Source organism: Schistocerca cancellata, chromosome 1 (genome assembly GCF_023864275.1).
Source record: "Schistocerca cancellata isolate TAMUIC-IGC-003103 chromosome 1, iqSchCanc2.1, whole genome shotgun sequence".
NCBI classification, from domain to species: domain Eukaryota; kingdom Metazoa; phylum Arthropoda; class Insecta; order Orthoptera; family Acrididae; genus Schistocerca; species Schistocerca cancellata.
In genome coordinates this window covers 880,857,070-880,877,064 of record NC_064626.1, presented here as the reverse complement: position 1 = coordinate 880,877,064, position 19,995 = coordinate 880,857,070, and the positions used below count along the sequence as shown (strand labels likewise).

At 43.5% G+C, this 19,995-nt stretch overlaps 1 protein-coding gene across 1 annotated transcript in view; it reads left to right on the top strand.

Moving 5' to 3' along the window:
• LOC126190512 (beta-glucuronidase-like) overlaps nucleotides 1-19,995 on the top strand; it is a 155,210-nt gene that overhangs the window by 91,706 nt on the left and 43,509 nt on the right. The window contains exon 9 of the mRNA XM_049931026.1: nucleotides 12,445-12,588. Within this exon, the coding sequence (XP_049786983.1) occupies nucleotides 12,445-12,588 (144 nt within the window). The remainder of the gene's footprint in view (nucleotides 1-12,444; nucleotides 12,589-19,995) is intronic.

Genomic DNA, 19,995 nt, shown 5'->3' with positions numbered 1-19,995 from the left:
AATCTAATGCTACTCTGGTGTGAATGATTAGGTATTCAACTTCCTTTTGCATAAACTGCTGCTTGTCATCATGCATGAGACCCTTGTCTAACTGTTTCAACTCAGGCCCAGAAAATTGAATACTAGCACAACACCGCACCCTATGAAAAAATTGAAAAGGAGATATAAGTGTGAGTTCCTGCCCCAGGCATGACTTCTACTTTGTCATCAGATTTTGGAGCTTAAGTACACATCTAGTCTCAATTTCCTGCTGAAATATTTCCATGTCATTAAAGATATGCCTAAAAACTATGTCAAAAGACTCTGCATCCTTGACAGCTGCTAACTCAAGACATGACAAATATAACCTCATGTTAATCTGTTTTTTACATTTGTACAGATCACAGATTTTCTTTTGCAAACAATGTTGTTTTATATTGTTCATATACCTACAAGGTTTTTCACTAGTTTTCCTAAATAGAGCAATTGATATACTTAGGAACTAGGCTGGTCGGTGTAGTAATGCCTCCATGGAACTAAGCAAAGAAGCATTGAAAGAGAAGCAAGGTCTTCTTATGGTGAATCTGCCTCACAATTTCCTGAAGTTCTATAGAAAGTAATATTAGATGAAAATTTTAATGATCATTAAGTGTGTTATTGGATGAAATGGTGCTTTATTATTAACTGTTTAGAACCAGAACTATTGATGTAAAACTTTCTGGTATTTCAAAATAAATTAAGGGAGAATTAAGCTCATCTCTGCTACAAATAAATCAGGTAGACACAATCATAAACCTTTCTATATAGACAACGTGAAAGCCTAAGATAATTTGAGCATGTAAACATTTCATCACTACAGTTGAGTTATATGCATTCAAAGAATGCTTGAATGATATGTGACATCTTCATAAAATGATTAAAACAGAGTTTGTTCAGTCAGTGAGGAAGCATTTGTCATCACTTAAGCTGAGAGAAGAAGTTCTACTAATCATTGATCACTGTCCTGCTTATCCACCTGCTAATGTGTTGCTCTCAAATGAATGAAATATAAAAACTTTACATTTGCCTGAAAACAAAATTCAGCCACTGGATCAGGAATTCATGCAAGCACTTAAGGCTTGTTATCACTGTCAACTGCTTACTTCAATAACAAATGGAAACATTCATGAAATCTGTAAGTCTGAACATGATTGGATATCCAGTACATTAGACATGGCATGGCAGAGCATTGATTGACTGATATTAGGAATTGTTGGTACAAGTGTTCCACTAAAGAACATGAAACAGATGAAAAATGTTGTGACACAGTTTCAACAACAATGATACCCATTCTGCATGTGATGTTCTGCAGTCCAATATTGATATTGAAGACTTGAGCCACTAGGCAGTCATTGACAGATAGAAGCAGATTTCAGCAATAATAAATGATAAAGACATTAGTGATGCTGTACAAAATGAGAGTGATAAAATGGTCAAAGATGAAGAAGAAGAATGAATAGAAGACATTACTAGTGCATATGTCATATTGGATATTATAAACAAAGTAATTATGTGGATGGAGTGGCAAAGTGACTCAAACCATATTCACTTGTTGAACCTGATGAACATGAAACATAATTAATAAAATTACCTCTGGTTTCAAGCCACATCAAGTAGTTAACTGCCACTGAGCTGTCAGCAGAAATCTCCTCTGCCACCGTCAAGTGGTTAACCATCATTTGAATGATGGTGCCATGCTTATATAGCTGCACCATCACCAGTGACTTTTGGGGGCACAACTGCTGTGCCAGCTTCAACTCCCAATCAGAGGATCCCAGAGCATACTCAGCTACAATCCACCATCTTCAATAAGTGTGTTGTCTGATATTTTGATCTCTATTGCTTTGATTATTATGCCTGTCCCAGAAGCCATGTTCCATTTAATAACAGAAGTCTCATTGAATGCAGTTCAGTGTCTGTTTTCCAGTGCATGTTCCGCTTTTTTCAGGATAGCATAAGTGGAAACACATTTCATGTTCTATGCAGTGCTGTTCAATATTGTAATCAGTCTGATCAACATAAAACTACCCACACTCACACAATATTTTGAATATTACAGATGTTCTGAAGCCTATATCATCTAACAAACTTCCTGTCTGCTTGAAATATTCTGCACCATGTAAAACATATGATGATGTCAGAGTATGTTTATATAAATTCATGATGGTGCTGACAACTGGAACAGTAAGTTTATAAAGAGTGTGACTATAGACTTACTGTCCTGGCTCTTTGATGACACCATCATGGATTTATTTAATACTGCTGTTTTTGTAGGTTTTAGTGCATTGAAATGTTAAGTTTGTCATCAGGGGTATTAAGATCACTTAAAAGAGATCCCTGAAATAACACATGGTGGATGTTAGCTGGTACACAACCAATGTTCATATTTTGATTTTGGATTGACAACCATTAAGTTATCAGTGATAAATTGAGTCACACAGAGAGTTTAAACAGGTAACACACCAACAAAGATTTTTAAAAAAGTGCTAAAACCAGAACAACCTTGTCTTGGTGAAGTTTCACCATATCTCCAATTTCCCAGCATCAGTATCTCAGTGTAAGATATCAAGAAACTTTTTATAGCATGTGCTTTGTTTGTAGTGCCACATGATGTAGCTTGCATTAGTTACTCCTGTCAATATTTACTTCCATTTCATTTCTGCACACAAACTCACTTACTCCTTATTTTCATTTCTCACCAGTCTTTTATATTTTACAGTTTCTCAATTATTTCTCTTCCTTCATTGCTTGTACTTTTATTTTTATTGTTGATGCTTGTCCATCCTTCTGCCTTTGTTCAGTAGACTCTCATCTTACTTGACAGCTGCCCTACCATTTCTCTCTTTTATTTTTTTAAGATCTCATTTTATGTTAAACTTTGACTGTTGGTAACACTTAATCCTGCTCTTCTGTGAATTTCTTGTATGAGATTCTATGTGTTTTCCTATTTAATTCCTTTTTTAGACCATTTCATTTACACCTTTGCTCTTTCTTTCCAACTCAGTCTCTGAAAACTATCATTTTTGGGTCTACATTTGTCTGACTGTTTTGATAGTGTTTTAATAGATAGAACACTTTTCTGCTAAGATGCAATTAGCTCCGCCCAGGATGCACTGCAATGTCTCTCTTTCTTTCTACAGCACATGTAAAGCAGACATATTTATATACACAAAATAAATTGAAGACAATGATTTTTTTGCCTTAGATTAAATTTGAGGAAGTAACAATATTATGAAGGATAATTGCTCCTCACCATATAGTGGAGATGCTGAGTCGCAGATAGGCACAACAAAAAGACTGTCACAAAATAAACTTTCAGTCAATGCGGTCTTTGTCAAAAATAGGTCACACACACACACACACACACACACACACACACACACACACACACACACACATCTCACACACATATGACCACAGTCTCTAGCAGCTGAAGCCAGACTACAAGTAGCAGCAGCAGCAGTGCATGATGGGAAAGGCAACTGGGAGGCAGCAGAGAGGAGGCTGGGGTGGGAAGGGGGAAGGATAGCAGAGTAGGGATGGGGGACAGTGAAGTGCTGCTGGGGAGCATGTAGAGACGAGTTGGAGGGAAGGTAGAGCATCTAGGAGCAGTCGGGCAGGCAGGGGAGAGAGTGGAAGTAGCGTAAAAGCTGAGAAGTAAAAAGACTGGGTGCATTGGTGGAACAGAGTGCTGTATAGTGCTGGAATGGGAACAGGGAAGTGGCTAGATGGGTGAGGACAATGAGTAACAAAGTTTGAGGCCAGGAGGGTTACAGGAAAAAGGATGTATTGCAGGGAGAGAATTCAGAAAAGCTGGTGTTGGGGGAAAGATCCATATGGCACAGGCTGTGAAGCAGTCATTGAAATGAAGAATGTCATGTTGAGTGGTTACATAGCAACAGGATGGTCCAGTTGTTTCTTGACCACAGTTTCTCGGTGCCCATTCATGTAGACAGACAGATTGTTGGTTGTCGTACCCACATAGAATGCAGTACAGCATTTGCAGTTTAAGTTGTAAATCACATGACTTGTTTCACAGGTAATCCTGTAGTCCTACCTTTGGTGGGATAGGTGATATTTGTGACAGGACTGGAATAGATGGTGGTGGGAGGATGTATGGGACAGGTCTTACACAGAGGTCTATTACAGTGACATGACCCATGACACAAGGGGTTGGGAGCAGGGGTTGTGTAGGGATGGACAAGTATATTGTGTAGATTCAGTGGATGGTGGAATACCACTGTGCGAGGGCTGGAAAGGATAGTGGGCAGAGCATTTCTCATTCAGGGCATGACAAGAGGTAGTTGAAACTCTGCCAGAGAATGTATTTCAGTAGCTCCAGTCAGTGGTTCGGAGTTATGAGGGAAATGCTCCTCTGTGGCCAGAGAGGGAGACTTTGGGAGGTTGTGGGTGACTGGGAAGATAAGGCACGGGAGATTTGTTTTTGTACAAGGTTGGGAGGAAAATTATGGTCTTTAATGGCCTCAGTGAGACCCTTGGTATATTTTGAGAGAGACCAGTTGTCACTGCAGATGCGATGGCCACTGGTGGCTAGACTCTATGGAAGAGACTTCCTGGTATGGAACAGGTGGCAGCTGTCGAAGTGGAGGTATTACTGGTGGTTATTAGCTTTGATATGGTCAGAGATACTGTTGTAGCCATACTTGAGGTGAAGGTCAACATCAAGGAAGATGGCTTGTTGGGTTCAATAGGCCCAGATGAAGCAAATGGGGGAGAAGCTGTTGAGTTTCTAGAGGAATGTGGATAGTGTGTCCTCACCCTCAATCCAGATTGCAGAGGTGTTATCAGTGAATCTGAACCAGGTTCAGGGCTTAGGATTCTGGGTGTTTAGGAAGGATTCCTCTAAAAATAGTCCATGAATAGGTTGGAACAGGATGATGCCATGCAGGTGCCCATAACCGTATACCAGATTTGTTTGTAAGTGATTCCTTCAAAAGAGAAGTAATTATGGGCGGAGATATAGTTGGTCATGGGAACTAGGAAGAAGGTTGTTGGTTTGGAATATGTTGGGTATTGGGAAAGGTAGTGTTCAATAGTGGTAAGGCCATGGGCATTAGGAGGGGAGGTGTCATCAGTAGTGATGAGCAGGGCACCATGTAGTAAAGGAACAGGAACTGCAGAGAGTCAGTGGAGGAAATGGTTGGTATCTTTGATATAGCAGGGTAGGTTGCAGGTAATAGGCTGAAGGTGTTGATCTATGAAAGCAGAGATTCTCTCAGTGGGGGCACAGTAACTATCCACAGTGGGGTGTCCTGGGTGGTTGGGTTTATGGACTTTAGGAAATGTAGAAGGTAGATGCACAGGGAGTGATAGGAGCGAGGAGAGAGATGGACTCAAGGGTGAGGTTCTGGGATGGGCCTAAGGATTTGATGAGAGACTGGAGATTCTGCTGGGTTCTTGGAATGGGGTCACTTTGGCAAGATTTGTAGATGGATGTATCTGACAGCTGGTGGAGTCCTTTTGCCAGGCAATCCTTGCAGTTCGAAACAACAGTGGTGGAGCCTTTGTCAGCAGGTAGGATTGTAAGATCAGGGTCAGTTTTTAGGTGGTGGACTGCAGTTATTTCTGTGGTTAGTTTGCATGTTGAGGGATTTGGGGAATGATGGTGAGGCAAGGTTCAAGATTAGGGATTCTGGAAAGTTAACAGGGGGGAGATTTGGGGGCAGTGGGAATGGATCATGGTTGGATGGAGGAGAGAACTGAGTCAGGCAGGATTCAACATTGGTCTTTGGTTGAGACTGATAGGTGGGATTGGCGGTGAAAAAGTGTTTCCGCTGTAGGGACCAGGAGAAGGAGAGAAGATCTTTAACAAGTCCTGCATGATTGAATTTTGGAGTGGGGTAAAAGGTGAACCTTTGGAAAGGGCTGATATTTCTGTGAGGCTAAGGCTTTTGGAGGAAAGATTCATGACTGTGTTTCAGGTCTGTTTAGGTTCTGGACTCTGTGTGGTGATGGGATGGAGTTTTGGATGGTGGGGCAAATGTAGTAGGTCTGCAGAATAGAGTTTGTCAGCTATGAGGTAATGTGAGGAAGGTTTGGAGGTTGTGGTAGAGGTAGTGGACAGTGGTACTCCAAGGGAGGAGTAGAAAGTGAGCAGGGTGGAGAGCTTATTGAGGTGGTATTGTGCATGTTGCACATTGCACATGTTGCTGTAGTTCCCGGAGGGCAACAGTTTCAATGTTTGTTATGGATTCCAGAAATTTGGGACTGCATAGCAGGAGAATTTCATGGATGGAGAGAAGATATTGCAATGAGGTTTGTGCTTGGTTGATATGGTTTTGTAGGGCTATGTTGGTGAGGCCTATGGATTGGCAGAATCTGAACAGAAGGAGATCATTGGTGGAAGGAAGGGTGGCAGTTATTTAGTAAGGCAATTTGAGGGGATTTCATGAGCAAAGAAATAAAGCAGAAACAGTATATGAAAGTGGGGTCTGGGTAGGTATAAGGAAACCTTTATGTATTTACGCAGCTAGAAGGAGCAAGGATCCAAGGTGGTGGAAAAATGCGAAAAATATGCAAATAACATAGAGCTACATCCGAAAAAGTTCGCAAAAATACACCCAGATACGTGGCAAAAATCACAAAGAGGATAACATGGATGTGAAAGGGGGAAACAAGATGAAATCTGAGGGAGTAAGATGATAGTGAAAGGTGAAAACTTAGTAAAGTTGGTGTGAAGTCGCAATGAGCTCAGAGAAAAGATATAAGTAAAAAATATTTTACTGTGGATTGCAGGTCTAAAGGTGGATAAGTGAGAGGAAGGGGGACAGCAGATGTGACTGGATGAAGTGAAATTAGCAGGTGTGAACTGGGATAGAAGAATGAGGGGGGGGGGGGGGGGAGGGGGTAGAATCAGATACAAGATCATGTGGTACTGGAAAGATGCGGGAAATAACATGCAACCATACAGTTCCTGGTGCAGTTATAGTGACCAGTTTGCAGGTATAGGATGAATGATATCAGTGGGAGTAATGTGGGACATCAGATATTGCACCAAAAATCAGCATGGTCTTGTAGCCATCTGTTGTGCACTGCCAAAATGGTTAATACAGTGTGGCTCATAAGTAGAACATGAAGTTTGGTTTGAAATGTGACAAGAAAAACACAGGAAAGAAGAGGAAGAAGGGTAGACATTGAGTACAGTAATGCATTAGAATATAGTGACAAAGGAAAACACAGCTGGGTTAGGATGGAAGAAAAGCCAACATTTCAATGACTGCTTCACAGCCTGTTCCATAAAGATCCTTCCCATCAACACCATTTTCCTGAATTGTACAGGTGGGGACTTTCCTTGCAATATATCTTATGTTCCTGTAAACCTTCTGACCTCAACCTTCATTACTCATTGTCCTCACCCATCTAGCCCTCTCCCTGTTACTATTCCAGCAGTACATATCCCTCTATTCCACCAATGCTCCCAGTCTTTTTATTTCTCTCTCCTTCTCCTCTAATCCTCCCCCCCCCCCACAACCTCCCCTCCCACACTCACCGTCTAACCTCTCGCCGCAGTTAGTTGCCCTAACCTCTCCCCACCTCATCCCTGCATGTTTCCATCAGCACTTCACCATCACCCATCCCTACCCTGCTATCCCTCCCCCTTCCCACCCCAGCCTTCTCCTTAGAGCAACCCAATTGGCTCTCCCATCATGCACTGCTGCTGCTGCTCATAGTGTAGCTTTAGCTGCCAGATTCTGTGGTCATGTATGTGTGTGAGTGTGTGTGTGTGTGTGTGTGTGTGTGTGTGTGTGTTTTGGTTGTTGGTCATCTATTTTTGACAAAGGCCTTGTGGATCAAAAACTTTTTTTGTAACAGTCTTTTTATTGTGCCTATCTGCAACTCAGTGTCTTGTTTATATGGTAAATAGCAACTATTCTTTTCACAGTATTGTTACATTCCATCCTGGATTTTCCATTGTTTAAATTTGAGAAAGTTTATTCAAATTCTTTGGGATGTACAATATTGTTGGTCTTTCTGTTTTCTGCAAAAACAAATAAATTTTTCTGTTCATGAGCATGCAACATATAACTGACCATGTGAAAAGCTTTGAATTTCCATATTTAATCCACACACTTGAAACTCTTGACACTGTGCCTTGTTGAAAGCCAAGAGTGCAGGACAAATGGGGTACTACAGTTATTTGAAACCAAATAAGTAACAGATTGTGCTTCATGCTTCCTACCCATTCCAAGTCAACTGACAACTGGAAAGAAATAGCAGCATGTCATATGCAGACATTTCTACATGTCACCTCCACACCTAGCAGTAGTAGGAGTATCTTACTCTAATAATATTTTTACACAGATATACAGTCATATACATACCAACCTTCTACATCTACATCTATACTCTGCAAACCACTGTGAGGTGAAAGGCAGAGGGTACATCTCTTTGTGCCAGTTATTATGGTTTCTTCCTGTTCCATTCACATATGGAAGTGGGAAGAATGATTGTTTGACTGCCTCTGTGCAACTAGTAATTATTTTAATCTTATCCTCATGATCCCTACATGAGCAATACATAGGGTGTTGTAGTACATTCCTAGAGTAATAATTTAAAGCCAGTTCTTGAATTTTGTTAATAGACTTTCTCAAGATAGTTTACTTCTATCTTTAATAGTCTTGCCAACAGCCTTGCCACACTGGTAACACCAGTTCCTGTCATATCACCAAAGTTAAGCACTGTCGGGCTGGGCTAGTACTTGAATGGGTGACCATACAGTCTCTTCAGAGCTATTGGCAAGCGTAGTGCATTCAGCCCTTGTGAGGCAAACTGAGAAGCTACTTGATTTAGAAGAGCAGCTTCAGTCTCATGAACTGACGTACGGTTGGGAGAGCAGTGTGCTGACCACATGCCCCTCCTTATCTGCATCCAGTGACACCTGTGGGCTGAGGATGACACGGCAGCTGGTGGGTACCATTGGGCCTTCCAAGGCCTGTCTAGAAGAAGTTCAATAGTCTTCCACTTCAGTTTCTTCAGCATCTCTGTGACACTCTCCCAACAATTAAACAAACCTGTAACTTTGGTTGAAACTGCTCCAGATGTTCCTGAGCTGTGCTTTTATCTCATACTTTTTCATCCCAACCCATTACCAAAGATGTACTATGGCTGTATTACTATCACAGTAAATTTTTCCAGATAGTGACTGATACATTTGTCAATTTTGGTAGGAATTCATTCAGGTATCACAGAGATATGCTGGTAAGGCACTGTTTTTGCATCCCCCTCTCACCAACAATAATAGTGGTGAATTGTCACTCTGACTGTTACAAGGGAGTATATATAGTAACCCCAAAAACTATGGATTTAATACTATATTAGATGTTATCAAATATTTTTACAAGTGATGTCTTTTCACTCCCCTACACTGGGTGGAGGTATGTTAGTCCACCCACAATGTTTTTAAACAAATAACTAGCAGACTCAAAAATTCTTTGCAACTGTTAAATATGTATGAGAATTAGCTACACATTCTAATCTCCTCCTCCCCCCCCCCCCTCTCTCTCTATCTCCTCCTACCCCTTTTCGCTGTCCATCTCCTGCTCCTTTCATCTCCTGCACCCTCTCACTGTCCTTCTGTCCTTTACGTCCTCCCCCTCACTCCATCTCCTTCTCTCCCTCTTTTTGTTCACCTTCTCCTTGCCCCTCTCTATGCCCATTTTATCCCCCTCCCCTCTGTCTCCTTTTCTGCCTTCTCTTCGATCTTTACCCATTATATAGCTTGTGTGTCTCTGAATGTTTATCAGAGTATCCTGTAAAAATCTGTGTATTATGTAAAAATCTTGAGTATTATGTGTAGGTTATCCACCAGGCCTCAACCTCCGCTAATTTCAAGTTGCCGCCACTCATACCTCACCTGTCATTCAACAACATCTTTGCCACTGTACTTCTGCCTCGACTGACATTTCTGCCGAAACTCTTTGCCTTTCAGTATGTCTGCTTGTGTCTGTATATGTGTGGATGGATATGTGTGTGTGTGTGCGAGTGTATACCTGTCCTTTTTTCCCCCTAAGGTAAGTCTTTCCGCTCCTGGGACTGGAATGACTCCTTACCCTCTCCCTTAAAACCCACATCCTTTCGTCTTTCCCTCTCCTTCCCTCTTTCCTGATGAAGCAACCGTTGGTTGCGAAAGCTTGAAATTCTGTGTGTGTGTTTTTTATTGTGTCTATCTACCAGCGCTTTCCCATTTGGTAAGTCATGGAACCTTTGTTTTTAAATGGGAAAGCGCTGGTAGATAGACACAATAAAAAACACACACACAGAATTTCAAGCTTTCGCAACCAACGGTTGCTTCATCAGGAAAGAGGAAAGGAGAGGGAAAGACGAAAGGATGTGGGTTTTAAGGGAGAGGGTAAGGAGTCATTCCAGTCCCGGGAGCGGAAAGACTTACCTTAGGGGGAAAAAAGGACGGGTATACACTCGCACACACACACATATCCATCCACACATACACAGACACAAGCAGACATATTTAAAGACAAAGAGTTTGGGCAGAGATGTCAGTCGAGGCAGAAGTGCAGAGGCAAAGATGTTGTTGAATGACAGGTGAGGTATGAGTGGCGGCAACTTGAAATTAGCGGAGATTGAGGCCTGGTGGATAACGGGAAGAGAGGATATATTGAAGTGCAAGTTCCCATCTCCGGAGTTCGGATAGGTTGGTGTTAGTGGGATGTATCCAGATAACCCGGACGGTGTAACACTGTGACAAGATGTGCTGGCCGTGCACCAAGGCATGTTTAGCCACAGGGTGATCCTCATTACCAACAAACACTGTCTGCCTGTGTCCATTCATGCGAATGGACAGTTTGTTGCTGGTCACTCCCACATAGAATGCATCACAGTGTAGGCAGGTCAGTTGGTAGATCACGTGGGTGCTTTCACACGTGGCTCTGCCTTTGATTGTGTACACCTTCCGGGTTATAGGACTGGAGTAGGTGGTGGTGGGAGGGTGCATGGGACAGGTTTTACACCGGGGATGGTTACAAGGGTAGGAGCCAGAGGGTAGGGAAGGTGGTTTGGGGATTTCATAGGGATGAACTAAGAGGTTACGAAGGTTAGGTGGACGGTGGAAAGACACTCTTGGTGGAGTGGGGAGGATTTCATGAAGGATGGATCTCATTTCAGGGCAGGATTTGAGGAAGTCGTATCCCTGCTGGAGAGCCACATTCAGAATCTGATCCAGTCCCGGAAAGTATCCTGTCACAAGTGGGGCACTTTTGTGGTTCTTCTGTGGGAGGTTCTGGGTTTGAGAGGATGAGGAAGTGGCTCTGGTTATTTGCTTCTGTACCAGGTTGGGAGGGTAGTTGCGGGATGCGAAGGCTGTTGTCAGGTTGTTGGTGTAATGCTTCAGGGATTCCGGACTGGAGCAGATTCGTTTGCCACGAAGACCTAGGCTGTAGGGAAGGGACCGTTTGATGTGGAATGGGTGGCAGCTGTTGTAATGGAGGTACTGTTGCTTGTTGGTGGGTTTGATGTGGACGGACGTGTGAAGCTGGCCATTGGACAGGTGAAGGTCAACATCAAGGAAAGTGGCATGGGATTTGGAGTAGGACCAGGTGAATCTGACGGAACCAAAGGAGTTGAGGTTGGATTCACCTGGTCCTACTCCAAATCCCTCTTTCCTGATGAGGCAACAGTTTGTTGCGAAAGCTTGAATTTTGTATGTATGTTTGTGTTCGTTTGTGTGTCTGTCGACCTGCCAGCACCTTCATTTGGTAAGTCACATCATCTTTGTTTTTATATATATATATATATATATATATATATATATATATATATATATATATATATATATATATATATATATATATATATATTAAAAATGTGTATCCTAAGTCCATTTGAATGTTTATAAGATTATTCAATTATTGAAGAACTTTCAGAGATATATGACTTTGAACAAACAGATACTTACATTTTTATTTATGTCGATGAGTCAAGTACATACAAAATTTGACTGAAGTTGCTACAAACATTACTGACTTAAGTTTCCATGTCATTCTCTTCTCATCACCACCCTTGTGAGTGATAGGTAGTTCTTACTCCCACAGAAACTTGTACAGACATGTGCAGAACAACTCATCCAAGTTTCATCATAATCAGGTGAACGGTATGTGAATACTTAGAACATGAATCAACATTGATTTTTATGTGTTAAATTTTATTGTTAACTGTTGTTGTCATATTTCCTTGGTGCCTTGTTCTGTAGTATTTACCTAGTGAATAAGTGTAACTGCTCTATGTCTCTTCAAAAATGAATTGTAAAAGACAAGTAATAGTTATTCTTAGTTCCAATTATGAGCTTCAAAGCCCTGTATTTATTACTCTTTCCTTTTGGTGACTATTTTCCTTGTAGCTTTTATTTAACTGGCAGATTTTCAAACTTGTATTTGTCTGTTCATGTTTCAGAAACTATTCTGATGAGCTGCTTGAAAATCACAAGCGCTCCCTGACAGAATTAATAAACAGAGATAAGAATCGGCCAAGTGCTATCATTTGGTCTGTGGCCAATGAGCCACGTTCGTATCTAGATGGAACAGAGGATTATTACAGGTAACTAAAACAGAATTGTTCTGTTTAGCAGTTGTGGAAATGTTATTATGTTGTAAAACAAAAGTTCATCACATTATTTGGGTGATTATATACCTTAGGAAGATATAATTTTTTCAAATTTTGCCTGTGATCTTCTAAACTAGAAACTATGTTGTCAGTATACTGAGCAGCACTCAGCATGTAAAAATGTAAAAACCAGAAATTCCAACAGGTAAATGACAATAAAAATAATGGATTTTTAGTGTATAACATTTCTCATGATATAAGCCTGTAGCAGTGAAAGATTATAGTTTGATAAAAATTATTTGCTACCTGACATCTGTCACTTGCCACTACAGTGTTGCCACTTCATCTGCCACTCTTTTAAAGGTGATGGACAAACACAGCAGGTCACTTCACAGGTGCTGTTATGTGTAATGCATTGCAATGGTTGGAAGCAGCTGCCACCATGTATGATGAACACACCAGATTCTCTGTCCACAGCTGATTTTAAGTGACCAATGACTGAACTGTGGTAGACAATGCATTTTGTAACCCTGAATTTACATTCATGTCTGTAGGGGTAATTTCACTACATAAAGGAAAACACTTGTGTGGAATTTATATTGTGAACGACCACCTGTATTGTACCGCACAGACACACTTGATACATACGTTAACGCGGGAAAATGAACACTCATCGTGTCCTCCAAAGAACCCCGCTCGTCAAGAGAATCTCTCAGTCTTGTCGACTATCAACTTGTCACTCCCACACAGCCCCCCCCACCCCCTGAAGTGCGGAGCACCCGGTATGGTGGGGTACTTAAACTTCACCTCTCGGCCTGCCCGAGTGCGGATAGTGCGGGTGTGGGTGCTGCTTGCTGATTCTGTTGCTGCATTAGGCCCTCTGGTGTGGGGCTCATGTGGGACACAGCTGTCTGGTTCTGCGTAAGGTGTGGGTTCGTTGCAAGTTGTGTCTGAAGTCGTCTGTGAGACTGTCGTCGGTGCTGGCATTGTCCAACCGGGTTTTACTCGCTCAATGGAAACTTTGGTCGACTTTCCCTGGAGGAGGATATCCATTGTGTGTTTGTCCCGTCCTAGCACTTGGTATGGTCCAGTGTACGGTGGCTGTAACGAATGACGTACCAGGTCTGTGCGGAGCATGATGTGGGAACAAGTATCGAGGGACTTGTGTATGAACACTGGATGCGTGCCGTGCTGAGACGTCGGGGCTGCACGTAGTGTCTCTGCCTGCTTCCTCATTTGTTGCAAGAGGTGGGGTAGTTGTGTGTCATCTGGGAGAGGAACTGGTGCAAGGAATTCTGCTGGAACTCGGAGTGGTTCTCCGTATACCAACTCTGCCGAGGAACAATTGATGTCTGTTTTTAATGCGGTCTGTAACCCCAACAAAACCAATGGCAACGCTTGAGTCCATGAGTCCTCGTGGCACATCAGGGCAGCCTTTAAGGTCCGGTGCCACCTTTCCACCAAACCGTTGCTGGCCGGGTGGTAGCTAGTAGTACGGTTTCGTTGGAAGCCGCAGAGTTTTGACAGTTGTTGGAACAGTGTTGACTCGAACTGGCGTCCTTGGTTGGTGGTAACGAAAAATGGGCACCCAAAACGAGCCATCCAAGTTTCCAAGAATGCGCGTGCAGTAGTCCCTGCAGAAATGTCCCTGGTTGGTGTAGCCTCTGCCCACCGCATGCAACGATCCACTGCCGTAAACAAGTACCTGTAACCTTCTGAAGGGGGGAGGGGTCCAACCAAGTCAATGTGTACATGCCCAAAACGTGCCGTTGGGTTTGGGAATTGTCCTACTGGAGCGTGAACATGGCGTCCCACTTTGCTACGTTGACACTGATAGCAGCTGCGGGCCCACTCCCGTGTATGTTTCTTGATTGAAGGCCACACAAAACGGTCCGTCACTAATTTCACTGAGGCATTGGTTCCCGGATGTGCCAGGTTGTGAATGCTGTCAAATACCTTTCATCGGAACTGGGGGGTGATGTATGGGCGTGGTCTAACCGTGGAGGTGTCGCACCATACCTTACATGGGCTCCAGGGGACATCCACAAGTTGTAAATGTAGGCCAGTGGACGGGTCCGCCAACAAGGATTGCAGCTGCGCATCTGAAGCCTGAGCCCTTGCCAATTCGGAATAATCTAACATTGGACTTATCCCATTAATACGTGAGAAATAGTCTGCCACAATGTTTTCGGCACCATGGATGTGACGCACGTCTGTCGAAAACTGGCATATAAACTCTATATGGCGGGCCTGGTGGGGGGAACATGAATCGCTGACTTTGTAGAAAGCTGCCATGAGAGGTTTGTGGTCGGTGTATATGGTGAATGCCTGCCCTCAACTAAGGGGCAGAAGTGCCTGACGCTTTCATACATTGCGAGGAGTTCCCTGTCATATGCACTCCAACGAGTTTGACTCATCTGTAGTTTTTGTGAGAAGAAACTTAGTGGCTGCCAGTGACCCTTCACTCTCTGGTGCAGTGCTGCCCCGATTGCGACTTGGCTTGCGTCCACTACTATGGCTAGCTGAGCTCCTGGTGCAGGGTGTGCAAGCCCCACTGCGTTGTGAAGGCTGTTTTGCAGTGCCTTGAAAGCCGAGTCCATCTCGGGTGTCCATGGGAGTGGGCACTTGCCAATTTTGTTGTGTCCGGCCAAGGCATTGTTCAGTGGCGTCTGGATTGCTGCTGTTCCGGGGAGGTGGCGACGATAGAAATTTATCATCCCTAGGAACCGTCGGAGATCGTGGTAGGTTTGAGGCCGTGGTAGGGTACGCAACAACTCCAGCTTCTCTGGCAGTGGGGAAATGCCCTGAGCTGGCACTTTATAACCCAGGAAGGTTACAACGGGTTCCCCAAACACGCACTTGTCCTTGTTAAGTGTAATTCCATGAGCACTAAGCCTGCTTTGCACCTCACTCACGTGTTTCTGATGGTCAGAAACATTCTCCGAAAACACCAGAATATCATCTAAATAGGCGAAACAATATGGTAGTCCTCTTAGTACGCTGTCTAGGAACCGTTGCCATGTCTGGGCCACATTTTTCAGCCCAAATGGCATCACCAAAAATTCAAACAGCCCGAATGGGGTTGTCACTGCAGTCTTTGGTATGTCCTGCTCTGCCATTGGGATCTGATTATAAGCCTTACGGCAATCCAAAACACTGAATATGGATGCTCCGGCCAGTGAATGGGTGAAATCCTGTATATTTGGCACAGGGTATCTGTCTGGAACAGTTCGGGCGTTCAAAGCTCGATAATCACCACACGGGCGCCATGACCCATTCTTTTTACGGGCGAGATGCAGAGGAGAGGACCACGGACTGTTGGATGGCTGTATAGTTTCTTCCTGTAGCATCTCGTTGAAAATGGCCTTGGTTTCCCGCAAGCGATCAGGTGCAAGCCTGCGAACACGTGAGGAGACTGGTGAGCCTGGAGTTGTACCGATGTGGTGCACCGTCTCATGCTTCGCCCTGCTCTTTCTTGTTCCCTGTTGTGGTTTGGGTGTCGCCTTTGTGGTTGAAACAGCAGGAGCCTGTTGTGTCGTTAACTGTTTTGATGTCGTTTGAGCCATGTGCCGGTCAGCTTCCTCCGTTGCTATGGTGTCCTCCCAGGTGGGTGCACTGAGGTTATCTACCCTTTGGCATGCATGAGAAGTCGGACGTCCTTGTATTCCCGGAATAACAAATCCATTGACAGAATGGACGAGTTGTGACTTGTGTAAATCCACGGACAATGCATGTTTTGCCAGGAAATCAGCACCTAGTATAGGTTGGTCGATATCAGCCATAACGAAGGTCCAGTTGCATTTTTCTGGTAGCCCAATGTCCACTGGCAGTGTTTTCTGTCCATATGTGTGGATGACTGAGTCGTTGACTGCTTTCAAAGTGGTTTCTTCAGTGCGTTTGTCTGAAGGGAAGAAATTTACAGGCAGAGTGCTGACATCTGAGCCGGTGTCGACCAAGAACATCCATCCTGTAGAGCGATCAGGAACGAAAAGTCTTTGTGAAACAGCGTACCTTACAGCTGTGGGAGAAGTCGATCCACATAACGTAGGCTCGTGCTGAAATGGGGGTGTTCCCCTTCCATGCGTCTGTGAGTTTAGGCGCAGTTGCTTGTTGTCACGGTCGGCTGCGCCTAAAGCAGGCCGTGGGATGAGTTTGGGTGTGAGCATGGCGTCTTACACTTCGTAGCTTGCGCGCCGAAGCGCTGGTGGAACCAGCAATAACCGGTGCCGTTATTTGCGTGACGCGGTGGTCGCGTCGGCTGGCGACGACGCGTGTGTGTGTCAGCCGCCGCAACGTCGCGTGGCTCTAGCCGCTGCAGCTGGGCGGTCAGCTGATCGATGGCAGCGCGGAGAGATCGGAAATCTTCGGTCGCATCCGGCGCTCGTCGTGCGGTCGTGGCAGCACAAGCTGGAGGCGCCGCGTCGACCGGCTCCGGCCGTGCTCGGCTGGTGTCGTTGGCCAAGGTGGTTGCGGCGGCGGCCACTGTGGCGCGCGAGTCGAACAGGGAGTGCGCTCTATCGGCTACTTGCAGCAACTCGCTTAATGGTCGGCCCTCGTAAGCAATTAAGGTAAGCCCACCTGCGGAGGTAACTGCTGTTGCCATATGTGCAAAAGTAATGTGTCTGAGAACACGGAAGGGTCCACCATAGCATGTAAATGCCGGTAAAAGTCTGAAGGTGACCTGTCACCGCGTTTCTCGTGGTACAGGAGCTGTGATATCCGCTGATCCACAGGTTTTGTACAACGCGAAATTAAAGCCGTCTTGAGAGTGGCGTAGGCTTGTTGTGGTGGGGGTTGCATAATTATATCCGATACCACTGATGACGCACGTTGGTCCAGGTTGCATATCACTAGCGTGAACTGTTCAAAATCGTTGACTATTTGTTGCTGCACGAAAATGTTCTCCATAATAGCGAACCAAATTTCCGGACGCTCGGGAACGAAAGGTGGGGGTCGAATTTGTAACCGAGACGCGGGTGTCCCACGATCACTGGCGAACGGAAAGTGCGAAACTCGTGGGAGCGTTACCGACGCGGGTGATGAAAACGGGAGCACTTTGGGTCTGATATCGGCGTGTCCTGCGCGCTGGTTGTGCGAGGCAATGTCCTGTGGCGGCGGCACGGGACCCGCCGGCACACGCGGCGTGGTTGGAAACGTAACGTCGTGGGCGAAGTCGGTTTGAGATGTAGGTGTCCGTGGCACTGTGAACTGAGGGTTTTGCTGCATCGTGTCGAGCTCCTTTTTGATGTTTTGGATGACGCCGTCGATGCCGCGGAAGAGGTTCTGTGCGGACGACATGTCGATACGAGACGTCGCGGAAAATATCTCAAGAAACTTGCCTACTGTCACACTGCTTAGTTACGGGGTCACCACTTATGTAGGGGTAATTTCACTACATAAAGGAAAACACTTGTGTGGAATTTATACTGTGAACGACCACCTTTATTGTACCACACAAACACACTTGATACATACGTTAACGCGGGAAAACGAAGACTCATCGTGTCCTCCAAAGAACCCCGCTCGTCTCATCGTGTCCTCCAAAGAACCCCGCTCGTCAAGAGAATCTCTCAGTCTTGTCGACTATCGACTTGTCACTCCCACATGTCCATACCTAACCTCAATCTCATTATGTGCAGCACATCTGAATAAATAGTGGTCAACCATCTGCAGCAGAACTATTATTCAATATCACTTTGTTCATAGTTATTAAAGCTGACATCTACAAGCAAACTCAAGACAGAAAAAATCTAATTTCAGTACTAAAAGTAAACTATGATTTCTAAGTTTTGTTGGTTACCTGAAACTATCCTGGCACTGGCTACACAAGATAGTGCGATACCAGCTAATGAGCAGTCCTGTTTGGCACTTGGTTACAGGATATAGGCGACCATGCATATTGGAAATGAAAAAAAGTCTGATAAGAAGAAAAAGTAAGAGAAAATTAAAAAGTTAGTATGATTATGAAAATGATGTGAGAATAAAAAATATTCACCTTTAAACCAATCAACTGAATAAAAATAGTAGTCAAAGTCATTCTGATAAAGATTTAAAAACAACAAAATTTTATCTTTTGTGAAGATCCAAACCAACAACCTTCTGCAAGTCAGGACTGTAACTTATCCAACACACTACAGCACCACATACCATTGTAGCTGTTTATTTATTCCTCTACAGATACATTTGCAATGATGGTTTGCTGGCTTTAAAAAGTTCAACTTCATGCAGTATTGTAAGAAGCTTATCTGCTATAAGCTGATCTGTGTGATGATAATAACTAAACATGTGATGTCCAATCAGATCTTATGTTAAATGATCCAGTGGTGTTTAACTTGTGCTGTGTATCAAACATACATATTTCATTACCATCATTGTATGTGTATGTTGATTTTGGTATGGTTGTCATATGTGATGAAATGCAAAATAAGAGCCAGAATCGGCATCTGGGATCCAAACACATTAAGAAAGAAAGCCAGATAAGGAACCAGGAGTGAATTGACCATTTGTTGTCACAGATTTGGAACAGGGAACAGTTCGGTCATTACGGTGAGCACTCTGACTGGATGAAACCAGTTGCAGTGCATGAAATGTCAATTGGCAACTAATTTTAATCAGACTCTAGCTCAGCTATGTATGAAAGGGAAGCCACTAGTCAATTACAACAAGTATTTATGGTCCCTTTTCATATATTATCATCTGATTAACCTTGTCTTTATACTTATTATTCCAAATTTCAGTATAAAAATTGCAAAAGTTCTTATAAAATTTTTGATTTTAAAAACAGATTTGTCCATTCCTATGGATTAACAAATAATAATATCACATAAAATAAAGGAAAAGCAACCACTCACCTTTAGCAGACTGTTATGTGGCACATGTGTCTATGTGCCACACATGAGTCTACTAAGGTGAATGTTGGCCTATACGTTATTTTGTGTATTGTTCTATCCAGAATTATTGTTAATTGTATGCTTTCTCACTGTTATTGCTGTATTGAATAGTACTTGATTTATGAAATAAATGTTTTTTTTTCAGATTTTCATACAGGATACGTAAATATAATGTTTGGATATAATAGAGGGAAACATTCCATGTGGGAAATATATATCTAAAAACAAAGATGATGTGACTTACCAAACGAAAGTGCTGGCAGGTCGATAGACACACAAACGAACACAAACATACACACAAAATTCAAGCTTTCGCAACCCACGGTTGCTTCGTCAGGAAAGAGGGAAAGATGAAAGGATGTGGGTTTTAAGAGAGAGGGTAAGGAGTCATTCCAATCCTGGGAGTGGAAAGACTTACCTTAGGGGGAAAAAAGGACAGGTATACACTTGCACACACACCCATATCCAACCGCACACACACAGACACAAGCAGACATTTGTAAAGGCAAAG